The sequence below is a fragment of the Diospyros lotus genome, chromosome 3 (assembly GCF_014633365.1).
Source record: "Diospyros lotus cultivar Yz01 chromosome 3, ASM1463336v1, whole genome shotgun sequence".
In the NCBI taxonomy this organism is placed as follows: Eukaryota; Viridiplantae; Streptophyta; class Magnoliopsida; order Ericales; family Ebenaceae; genus Diospyros; species Diospyros lotus.
This window is the reverse complement of record NC_068340.1, coordinates 40724015-40736128: the sequence shown is the minus strand read 5'-3', so window position 1 is coordinate 40736128 and position 12114 is coordinate 40724015. Positions and strand designations below refer to the sequence as shown.

At 34.5% G+C, this 12114-nt stretch overlaps 1 protein-coding gene across 10 annotated transcripts in view; it reads right to left on the bottom strand.

The window, feature by feature from the left end:
- The window catches only part of LOC127796722 (uncharacterized), a 43330-nt gene extending 33047 nt beyond the window's left edge, over positions 1 to 10283 (bottom strand). For 5 of the 10 annotated variants that reach the window (XR_008022057.1, XM_052329044.1, XM_052329043.1 and 2 more), the window contains exons 1-6: positions 9845 to 10276; positions 1999 to 2110; positions 1213 to 1325; positions 1013 to 1135; positions 752 to 924; positions 510 to 585 (exon numbers count right to left, since the gene is read on the bottom strand). Coding sequence is in view for 7 of the 10 variants with exons in the window: in XM_052329044.1 (XP_052185004.1) it covers positions 510 to 585; positions 752 to 924; positions 1013 to 1135; positions 1213 to 1325; positions 1999 to 2110; positions 9845 to 10036 (789 nt within the window). In the remaining 3 variants the exon portion in view is untranslated. Of the gene's footprint in view, positions 1 to 509; positions 586 to 751; positions 925 to 1012; positions 1136 to 1212; positions 1326 to 1998; positions 2111 to 9844 lie in introns of all 10 variants that reach the window. The other 5 variants (XR_008022059.1, XR_008022058.1, XM_052329049.1 and 2 more) reach the window with 3 other exon arrangements.
- Between the last annotated feature and the right edge of the window lie 1831 nt (positions 10284 to 12114).

Here is a 12114-nt window from a genome sequence, read left to right as displayed (position 1 = left end):
TTTTAGCTGGGAGTTGATCGTTATCAACAAATAGGAGGAACAATGATAATCTACTTTTTGCAGACACTCAAATAATTTTCCCCAAAACAATTTGGAGTAGAAAGATTTTGAAGAAAATTTTCAATTTCTTCTCTCCCTTTTCAAATAAAATAATCAACTACATTAATACACAAGCCAAGTACAAATCATTTTCTTTTCAAAGGGTAGAAATAGAAAAATAGATTGGGAATAACGCATCGCAAAGTTGCAATCTCTTGTTTTAGGGTCGATGGCATATGGTGCTTCCCTGGAAAACAATATGATGTATTCCTGTTATTCTGGCATATGTTGAAGGGATACATTGAAACTTGACAAGGACTTTCGGATCAATTGAACAATAATAATTATCCTGATATAGATATCAGGATTTAGACTTCGAAGCTTCACAAAGGAATTCAGATCAGTGGAACAATATGATTATCCTGATATAGATATTTGAATTTAGCTTCTCAAGTTAATGGGCAACTTACAAATAAGACATCGCTGATGCCAGACATTCCCAACTCATAAAAGAAGGAGACAAATGACATGCCTTTAAGTGTTGGACTGCATAGTAAAATGGAGCTCTTCAATGAAATTAATTTTGTGCATGTAGAAACCATTAATATGCTGAGATTCTCTGGGGAAGAATATATATCCGCACAAAGGTCCGGCAACATTTAGTTGGGATTGTATGTTAGAGGCATAGTTTAAGGTTTACAGATAAAAATACCTGCTTACAACAATAGTTGCAGCATATCTCATTGAATTATATCGTTCCTCAATGATTTTCAATATCTTGTGGAAGCCAGGTGAATTCTGGTCATTTCTTGGAGTTGGTTTAACTGTCTCAACCAGAAAAACATACATGTAAAGTGGAGCACAGACCAACAGAGCTATTGAAACCTGAAATGAAAAGGCTCTAAGAGCATTAGAAAGATGAGATGATCCAATATCTACATCAGAAATTACTGTAGTTACAGCTATAGTATACCTCAAAAATGTAACTTTCAGGAAGAAAACGTGCTAAGATATTTCCTATTACATGTGATGCAGAAAAGAGACCAGTAATCCAACTGAACATTGCAGCTCTCTTGGTTTCATTGACAACATCTGCCTGCCAGAGAAAGGGAAAATATGACTTAAATGATTCCCAGTTGTATTTTAAATCAACAGCACAGGAAAAAGCCTTACCACATAAGCAACAGAAATGCAGAAAATACTCCCTTGACTTAATATGTATGAAATTGCGCGAAGCACGTAATATGCATAAACAGAGGCCTTTGTCTCACTGATAGCAAGCAATGCTGAAATAGTAACATGGGAAAGCAAGTGAAATGAATATTGTGATTGTTGTGCTAATTTGTACAGCGTGAAAGAAATGGCCATTATCATAAATGCATAACAATAAGAACATTTCTCTCCATATTAAAAAAAATATATTGTAGATCATTTTAGATACATTCTGTCAAAGTCATAAAATTCAGCTGGTTGGATTAATGATAGTCAAGAAAAGATTTAAAGTGCATAAAATGTTTAATGAATGGAGTACCTATATCTGTTACAGAAAGGAGTTCAGTCATCTAGGCCACATCAGTCAATTATCTCATGCTAAAATCATGCTTCAGGAGTCCTTTTAATTAGAGGCTGAACATGTCTCAACTTAAAAAAAAAAACACTTTTTCTTGATTGATTTTGAGTTAAATTTTAGAACCAAGGGTTATCTATGTGAGAGGCTTGGGGATTTCTGTGATGGATCAATTGTATCTTAATTTCTTCTTTACAGATCCTTCATCTGTTTGAATTTCACAATTCTCCAAGATCAATACTGGAAAATTAAAACAGAGATAACTAGCCAGCTTTTAACTTTCAAGCATGTTTGAATGGAAATCTCACATCTATAATGAGAAACAATATCAAATGCACTTGGATTTCTTCGGCATGTAAGTTCTGTTCAATGGATAATCAAAGAAAACATACCGAAAGGGACAATAGTTGTAGATACAGTAACAATGAGCAGCGGTTTACGCCCATACTCATCTGCAAGTTGGCCCAGGACTGGAAGCACCACCATCTTGAAAATACCTACAACCTGCACGTGGAAAGAAAAGCATGATCTTTGATAACATTCAGTCACGAAATATGACCAAAGAAACCAAAAAGACAAAACAATCAAGAACTAATTTATGACCACATCATTATTAATTACACGCAACAAGATTTTAGAATTCAGTAAACAATATGCCACAAATGTGTTTTCCTGTGCCCCAGTCAGGGTTTGAGCAGGCTTTTCTGTGGTGAAGTTCGGCAGACAACCAATCCATTTTCATAGTTTCAAACTGTACAAATTATGCCAATAACTTTGCAGTGATCCAATGTAATCAAAACTAAAACTTTAAAGCACGAAATTTATTCATAAAAATTAAAACTGATTGATCAAATTAGTATGGTCTGCAACAACCAAAAATTTGAATAAGCTTCATGGTTTTGTCTGTTCTATTCATAGTAAGTGAAGATCTCTTCAATTGCTAATCAATGAGCAATAAAAATGTTACCAATACAAGGAGAAACTTCTTTTCACAGCTAATCATTCCCTGGCTTAGGATATTGAAATTTGATAACATAGAAATTGCCTTCTGAGTTTGATGGTGTACTACATAATTTCCCAACTACTTTAGATAATGAGATTTGGACATTTTCTTTTCCTTTGAAAAGACAGGAGGGTCAATTTAATAATCTCAAAACTCTTAAAAAGATCACTTAGTTGATGTCAGAATGGTTAATCCAACAGAAAAGCATCAGGAAACAACGACAAATGGGCAAAGTAATGGATGATTGTTTGCAATGACAGTGGAGTAAATGCATCCTGCCTTGGATGTCATATTCATAATGTTAAATGGTACTCCACCAACTTAACAATAACATGATAATCATTAGTTTAATAATTGGCACCTACCAAACTTGCAAAAACAATCTTAGTTTTATATATTAACAGTTGCAAGCTGTGCTAAGAAATTAGTAAAAGTGACCATTCCATGAATAATATCATCCGTGCATTCACGTTTCAACCTACAATACCTATATTTTCTCCCTTCCCTTACACATATTGCAGAATTAGTTTCTTTTCATAAACAAAGAAATCACCACTTTAACAGCAAGGACAGGAAATTTCCAAATTGAAACAAGCCTTAGAAAACCGTGAATGCTTGCCTAGATTGATATTAAGAGAGCTTGAAAATATATACAGGTTATATCCTAATCTTTCTCCTATGAAGTAGGAGAAGATTTAGGTAATCTATCCCCTAAGAACTAGGATGAACTATCTCCTAAATTTTAGGAGACAAAACAGAAATAAAATACAAATTTACAACAATATCTACAACTTGAAAAGTAATTAAGCAATTTTAGGATAATCTAATTTTAATCTATGCCCGAGAGTTGATAGGCTTCCACTTGGAATTTCAATCTTGTCCAACACTTCCCCTCAAGCTGGTAAATAGATGCAAGTCATTCCCAACTTGCTAATTAAGGACTCAAAACATACTGCATCGGATTTTTTGCAATACTGATAGCTGATTTGCTATCACTAAATACCTTCGTTGGTTGAGATAAAGGTATCCCCAAGTCTTTCATTAGCCTTTCCAGCCAAATCACCTCACACATCCCCTGAGCTATTGCTTGGAATTCAGCTTCAGCACTGCTACTAGCCACCACCGAATGCTTCTCGCTCCTCCATGTAACCATATTCCCCCATACCTTGGTACAATATCCTGAAGTTGACATGTTATGCTCTCTAGAGCTTGCCCAATTTGCATCGACATAGCCCTCAATTCCCTTTTTCTCAATTTTCTGGAACATTAAACCTTTCCAAGGAGTACCTTTTAGGCATCTTAGAACATGAAACACAGCCTTCATGTGCCTTTGAGTGGGAGAATGCATATATTGACTTATTACACTAACTGCACAAGCTATGTCTGGTCTGGTAAGTGACAAATAAATCAATCTCCCTACTAACCTTTGATACCTTTCTTTTTCTACCGGAATATCATCTTCTTCTTCTTCCATTTTCCAGCCTTTTCTAAGGGAGTTCTAGCTTGTTTGCAAGCTAGCATCCTTGTACCTTTTAGTAGATCAAGGGTATATTTCTGTTGTGATATGAACAGCCTTTCTTTGCTTCGAGCTACCTCCATGCCTAGGAAGAATCTCATAGTTCCTAAGTCTTTTACTTCAAATTTAGCCTTTAGTTGCCTCCTCAAGTTGTCAATTTCCTGTAAATCACCACTTGTCACGATAATATCATCAACATATACAATTAATATAACCCTTTTCTCATTTCCGGTAGGTTTTATAAATAAGGTATGATCTGATTGTCCTTGTTTATATCCTAATCGGTTGAGGGTCATGCTAAATTTCTTGAACCATGCCCTTGGGGACTTCTTTAATCCGTATAAAGATTTCTTTAGCTTGCACACACTCCCACTATTAACCTTATGTTCAAAATCGGGTGGAAACCTCATATAGATCTCCTCATCCAAATCACCATTACGGAAGGCATTCTTAATGTCAAACTGGAAGAGTGGCCAATCTAAATTCACAACAATAGACAATAACACTCGAATGGAATTCAACTTAGCTGGAGCAAATGTCTCCTCATAATCAATCCCATAGGTTTGTGTAAACCCTTGGGCAACCAATCTAGCCTTGTACCTTTCAATACTACCATGAGCATTATATTTCACAGTAAAGACCCACCTACATCTACTAACTTCTTGTTCGGGGGCAATTTCACAACATCCCATGTATTGTTCCCCACCAGGGCATTCATTTCCTCCACAACTGCAGCCTTCCACTTGGGATTATTCATGGCACTTTGAATATCCCTTGGAATTTCAGTGCTGCCAACATTCGCAATAAATCCTCTAAATTGAGGAGAAAGATGTGCATAATTTAAACGGTTAGCAATAGGGTACTTAACACATAATCTTACCCCTTTCCTTAGAGCAATAGGCATGGCCCAATCCATATCTTCCCTAGTTGTATTGTTGTTACTATTGTCTTCCCCTTTTTCATTTGATGGACTAGTTGGACCAGCCTCTGGAATAGATGACTGACTTTGTTGAGGTTCTAGATGGCCTTTAGGGCGTCTGGAATAAACAAGCAAGGGGTTGTTTGGGTCTGAATGGGAACGATAATGAGGCACAGATGTTGTTTCAGGTTTAGTGGTAATAGGAGGATCAATAGGAGGAGGGTCTAGACTAGGATCTACTAGTGTATCCTCAGGTGTAAAAGATGAAGATGCTCCCCCTTGAGAACATACTAGCAGTGGAAGGTCATGATGAGGTAAGGGAAAGATAGTATTTGGGCTGCGAGGAATAGGCACCTCTTGAGAACAACCGGTTTGATAGAATGGTAAATCCTCATAGAAAGTAACATCAGTAGAGACAAAGAATTTTCTGGTTGTAAGGTAGTAATACTTGTACCCTTTTTGAGATGGTGAGTACCTAATAAAGATGCATTTTTGGGCCCTGGGGTCTAACTTTGTTCGTGTGAGGCTGTTGTTGTGCACATATGCAGTACACCCAAAGACTTTAGGGTTAAGTTTAGAGAGATAGGGAGCATGAGGATATATATCACATAAGATGCTGAGAAGAGTGTGGAAGTTCAAAGTTTTAGAGGGAAGTTGATTGATCAAATAGGTAGCTGTGATAGCAGCTTCCCCCCCAATAGGAATTAGAACATGAGAGGTAAATAGCATAGCATGCCACTTCTAAAATATGCCTATTTTTCCTTTCAGCCACCCCATTTTGTTGAAGTGATTAAGGGCATGGGCTTTGATGAAATATTCCATGTTCAACCAAGTAATGAGTGAGATCATTAGAAAAATAGTCTCGGTCATTATCAGTCCAAAGAATTTGGATAGAAGTTTGAAACATATTCAAAATGAATTGATGGAATCTTTTGAAAATGTTGCTAGCTTCTGATTTTTCCTTCATTAGATAAACCCAATCGGTTTTAGAGTGATCATCGATAAATGTGATAAACCATCTTGAGCCGGTGATATTAGGGTGTTTAGAAGGACCCCAAATATCACTATATATCAAATGAAAAGGTTTTGAGGGTTTATAGGACCGAATAGGATGATGAGATCTAGGCTGTTTAGCAAGAGTGCATGATTCACACGAAAAATTGTGCTCTTTATTGAAAAAAAATTCAAGATACAAAGATTTAAGATAAGGAAAGCTAGGATGCCCTAAACGTTTATGCCATAACAAGATTTTGGCATTAGAAGTTACACTTAGGACTAATTTATTGGTAGGAAACTTGAGAGGGTCTCCTTCCAGATAGTAAAGACCACCCATAGCCTTAGCACTGCCAATCATCCTCCCCGAGACTTGATACTGAAACAAACAATAGGAGGGTGAGAAAATTACACTACAATTCATATCCTGAGTGATCCTACTTACGGATAAAAGGTTGCATTTTAACCTTGGCACATGCAGAACTGATTTCAGCCTTAATGATTATACACACACTATTCCAAAACCCATAGCAGGGGATGTTGTGCCATCGGCCATGGAGATGTTAATAGGTAAAGTGCACGAAGTATAATCAGTCATTAGGGTTTCAGAACTTTCCATATGGTCAGATGCACCCGTGTCTACCACCCACATATTTTTTGGAAGTCTATTTGAATTTGTGGAGTATAATAGAAAGTTACCTTGCAATGCTACAGATGTTGTGGGCTGAGTAGCAATACCTTGATTGAGTAGCCTGTACAAGGCCTGAATTTGTTCCTCAAAGAGATTCAAGTTGATACCAGTTTTAGGTTCTGGAGGAGTTTCAGCAACATATGCAGATCTTGGTATTTCCTTCCTGTTTTTTAGCTTCCAATTGGTTGGTTTTTCATGGATCTTCCAGCATGTCTCCTTCGTGTGGTATGATTTGTTACAAAAATCACACCACAATTTGTTCTTTCCCTAATCTTTTGGAAAGATCTCCCTTTGCCTAGCAGTGGCCAGTACTGAGTTTCGATGGTTTAGGATAGGATCAGTGTGTTGAAGCATGACTTTACGCTTGCTTTCTTCCCTCCTGACTTCTTCAAAAAATTCTTCAAGGGCTGGTAGGGGTTTTGAACCCAAAATCCTTCCCCTAACCTCATCCAAATCAGTGTTAAGCCCATATAGAAAATAAAAAATCCTATCCTTTTCTACCATCTTATTGTGCTTTTGGCTATCCACAAGAGATTCCCATCTAATAGAGTGAAATAGGTCCATTTCATGCCACAATTCTACCAAAATATTGAAATATTCAGTAACACTTAGATTACCTTGTTTGGTAGACCTCATGGTTGACCTGATTTCAAAGCATTGTGATGAGTTTTCCAGATCTGAGTACATCTCCTGGACTAAATCCCATATCTCTTTTGTGGTTTTGTAGAAGAGATAAGTCCTGCCAATTCTAGGCTCCATCGAGTTTATCAACCATGCCATGATTGTCGAGTTCTCCGCCTCCCATACACCATAGATGGCTGCATCTATTGGTGGAGTAGGAGTAGATCTTGTCAAATATCCTGTCTTTCCCTTCCCTTTAATCACCAACATCACAAATTGAAACCACTCCTTGAAATTACTCCCATTTAGTTTATGTTGAGTGATTTGCAAAGGGTGATTATCAATAGAGACGACATGAAAATTTTGCTAAGAAGGAGAAGGAGGAAAAGTGCTCGGAGAGCTGGTAGCGGAAGCTTATGTTAGGGTAGTGTTAGGTTGTGGGTCGGCCATGGTTGGAACAAACAAAGACTGAAAAAAACAGGCAGAGACTTGTTATGATCATAAAGCAGGCTCTAATACCAAGAAACAAGCCTTAGAAAACCGTGAATGCTTGCCTAGATTGATATTAAGAGAGCTTGAAAATATATATAGGTTATATCCTAATCTTTCTCCTATGAAGTAGAAGAAGATTTAGGTAATCTATCCCCTAAGAACTAGGATGAACTATCTCCTAAATTTTAGGAGATAAAACAGAAATAAAATATAAATTTACAACAATATCTACAACTTGAAAAGTAATTAAACAACTTTAGGATAATCTGATTTTGATCTATACCCGAGAATTGATAGGCTTCCACCTGGAATTTCAATCTCATCCAACACGAACGAATAACATGTTTTCTCATAAGTAATTTGGCATTTAGAAAATTTCCAACCACCTTAGTAACTAAGTTAAATTTGAGGCATTTCTAAAATATTTTAACAACATCAAAGTGTTACCATAACTATTTAACTGATGCGAGAACTACTTAAAATTTCAAATTTATAAGTTGTCCCATTTATCACGATGAAGCTCTGGGCCCATCTCAATCAATGCCATCTTTAGCCTTCAATTTTATTATTTACTTATTTAGTCCATGAATTAGATTTTCCCAAAATGGAAGCGTGGTTCTACTCAAGGCCTATGGCTTTTTATTTTTCTTACATGTCCAGTTATTTTTAATTGTGTCATCATTAAACCTCTGCAAAATCTTTGTTCACCACTTTGTTTCTTGATAATCATATTTTCCTTTTCTATTCCATCCTATTTTCAACAAAGTTTGGCTTTGCTACAAAGTACAAACTATTAAATTATACAATTCAGAGATAAGATAATAAGACAAAATCAAAGTAAGATAGAAATGGCAGAAGCAAAAAAGCCACTTGGAAAATAACTTGCCATATCATTTAATTAAATAAATATCCTACCTACTAGTCAAACACAAAATGGTCCACAAATTTAATGATGACATGATAGTTCATTAGTGTAATATCTGGTATCTGGCAACCATGCTAAGTAAAATGTTCCGTTCACACTATCAAAAGGCAAATAAACAGTGACCATAATATCAATAGAACCCATGTCGCTCTCCTTCATTGTACATCTTGAAAAGGTGCATTATTTAAGACTGCAGATATTGCAAAAGTTAACTATGTGTCAAAAAAAATTCTTTTTAGTCATTTGTTTGAAAAAAAATATATTTTTAACTACTCAAACAAATTAATTACATTCTATAACCACTTTACCATTTTAAACCCTGTCAATTAATTTTATAAGTCTGTCATTTTTTTTTAAGTTTTAACTTAGACAGCTTTGATCATGTCACATTTTCAATTAAGTATAGTTTTTGAAAAAAAAAAAAATAGTTATAAAATGTAATTAGTTTGTTTAAGTGACTATAAAGTGTAATTAATTTGTTTAAGTGACTAAAAACCATTTTTTTAAAAAAAATGACTAAAAACGATTGTGTACATCTGTTTTGCCTTAGTTATGAATTCTTTAAACTTTGGCTTCTTTCTCGGAACAAGAAATTGCCCCTCAATAGCAGATAAGTTTACGAGGGCCTCTTATTGATCCCCAGCCATGGATAATCATGCTAAAAATTTTTGCAGGCCTCTATATCTGTTCATATATACACATATATTGCAGTACTCCTCAGTAGTTAATCTCCATTCCCAATTGCACAACCTTATTAATACTACTTGCTACCTCATCTCCATCCATAAAAAGTTCCATCTCAGAAACAGGGTGGATGAATTGTTCATTTTCCGATGACTTGGATTTGTGCACTCAGTGATCTCTTTGAGAACTATGACTTCAATTAAATTCCCGACTGTAATAGAACTACAAACATCAATAATATTCTCAGAAGCGACCAGTCTGCACTTACATTAAGAATATTGTTGGCCAACAAACGAGATGTAGAAGGACGTCGAACTAGGATCAAGAAGAAGCGCATTTGGCCAGTGTGTGTGTGTGTGTGTGTGTGTGTGAGAGAGAGAGAGAGAGAGAGTACCGTTTGCTGAAGGCCGTTGATGTAAATGACTTCAGAGCAGGTGGACTGGCCGGGACAGAGAGCTCCGGTGGTGACATCGACGAGCACCGAAACGGTCATCTCCTCGGCGATCCAGTGGACGCACAGCGGCAAGAGCAGGTGAACCAGAGGCCTCAGCTCTCTCACACTACTCCCCCATTCCATCTTCCCCATTCCTCTCTCTCTCTCTCTCTCTCTCCCTCTGTCCCCGGAAACAAAGATTAAAATGCAATTGGCGACAGTATATATATATATAAATATCAGTATATTATATAGTTCTGATCAAACAAACCAGAACACATCGCCGCTCAATTTGATAGCTGTTTCGAGTTCTGATCTCTTCAGGAACAGCCCAAACAATTCGTCATGGCAACTGCCTGAAACAATGAGAGAGAGAAAGTAAATGAAACGATAAGTTAGTTGGGGGCAGGAGACAATAATGGAAGATGATGAGATGACACGTGCGAAAGCGTGCTCAATCACAGTCTCGCACGTGTGGTTCGCGTGTCAAGTACGCGCCTCATCCTCCCCGCGCCGTGGCTGTCTCCATCCGTCCACGTTGACGTATGATGTGTGCGAAAAGCAATTGGGATGGTTGTCCACGTTAAAGGATATTTTTAAAAAATAATTATTATAATTATAGAAGATGGTTGTGGATAGCAAAATATGTGGGTACAAAATAGAATTTCCCTTTATATTATTTCTGAACGATTTATTCGTTGCCAAGTTTATATTTTTATTTTTATATTTTTATGTTTTATCATGTGACTATTTAAATTTTTTATTATTTTAATTATATTTTTAAAATTATATTTTTCAATCAATTTAATTTTTATGTTTTGATCTTTTTTTCGTTTGTCAAATCAAATTTTTTATTATTTTAATTACACTCTTAGACTTATATTTTTAAATTAGTTTAATTATATATTTTAATATGAACAAAATATGACGCGTACTTTTTCATCTTATTTTATATGTTTGTTTACTCATAAAAGTATTAGAGTTAAATTGACTCAAAAATATTAGTTCGAAAGTATAATTGAAATAACGAAAAGTTTAAATTATCATATAAAAAATCAAAATATAAAAATTAAGTTAAAAATCAAGTTTAAGAGTGTAATTGAAATAACAAAAAATTCGAATAACCTCGTAAAGAAAAAATAAAATCGACCCAATCAACCCACTTAATAAGGTTCATGTTAGGTTTTAATTTTAAAAAGAATCAAACCGGTCTAGTTAAATTGGTTTGACTCAATTTGATTCTCGAATTTCTTCGATCAACAAAGATATATTATACTGAATATTTTTTCTTTTTACACAAACTTGTGCACTAGTTTGTACAAAAATAAAAATGAAAAAATAATATTTTTTTTAAAAAAAAGTAAAAACTGAAAATGTTGGAGGAATGCATAAAAAACAAAAATATAAGAGTGTTTTTATAAATATAATTTTTAAAATAATAAATAATTATTTAATCAAATATAAACAGAGATTCCATCATCTATTCAAGTAAATATAAATATAAACTATCTATGTTTTTGACGTGATTGCCGGAAGAGTAGAAATAAAATTGTTTTCATTTTTATTATGATCGTAGAATAAAAATGCGTTTTTAAATTCAAATATGTTTTCAATATTTTTCTAATAGTATCAAACAGTCCTAAAACATTTCTGACATTACGAAAATGGTCAAAAAAACACTTTTTTGATATTTGTTGATGTTTTCAGATAGAAAATATTTTAAAAATATCACATTTTCAATATGCTTGTGCATAAGAGCTTGTGCATTGCCTCTCCCATAAAATCTATATTAAGTCTTAAAAATTTTCAAAATGGTCTCTGAAATTTGAATTAAATTTAAAAAGAAATAAAGTGATATTGAAATAAAATACTCAATTACCAATATTATAAATAATAAGTGAGTTATGTGAAATTATACAATTACTTGTGTTTATTTAAAAGTGTCAAGTTCTCGAATGTTTTATATGAGGACAAACATATCTAATTATTTAAGATTGTAGAGTAAGTGAATCATAAGTTTTAAAGAAAGAAAGATAAGTTCAAATCAAAGTCTACTTATAATCAAAGAATTCTTTGAATTTCTCGAGTTATAAAAAAATATTAAAATATAATATTTATTTATATAATAATACAAATTACTTACATGTTATTAAGTTATATAAAGTAATATTTATTGAAAGAGACACTGGTAATATAATATCAATTGTTGACCTTTTGGAAGCATGAAACCT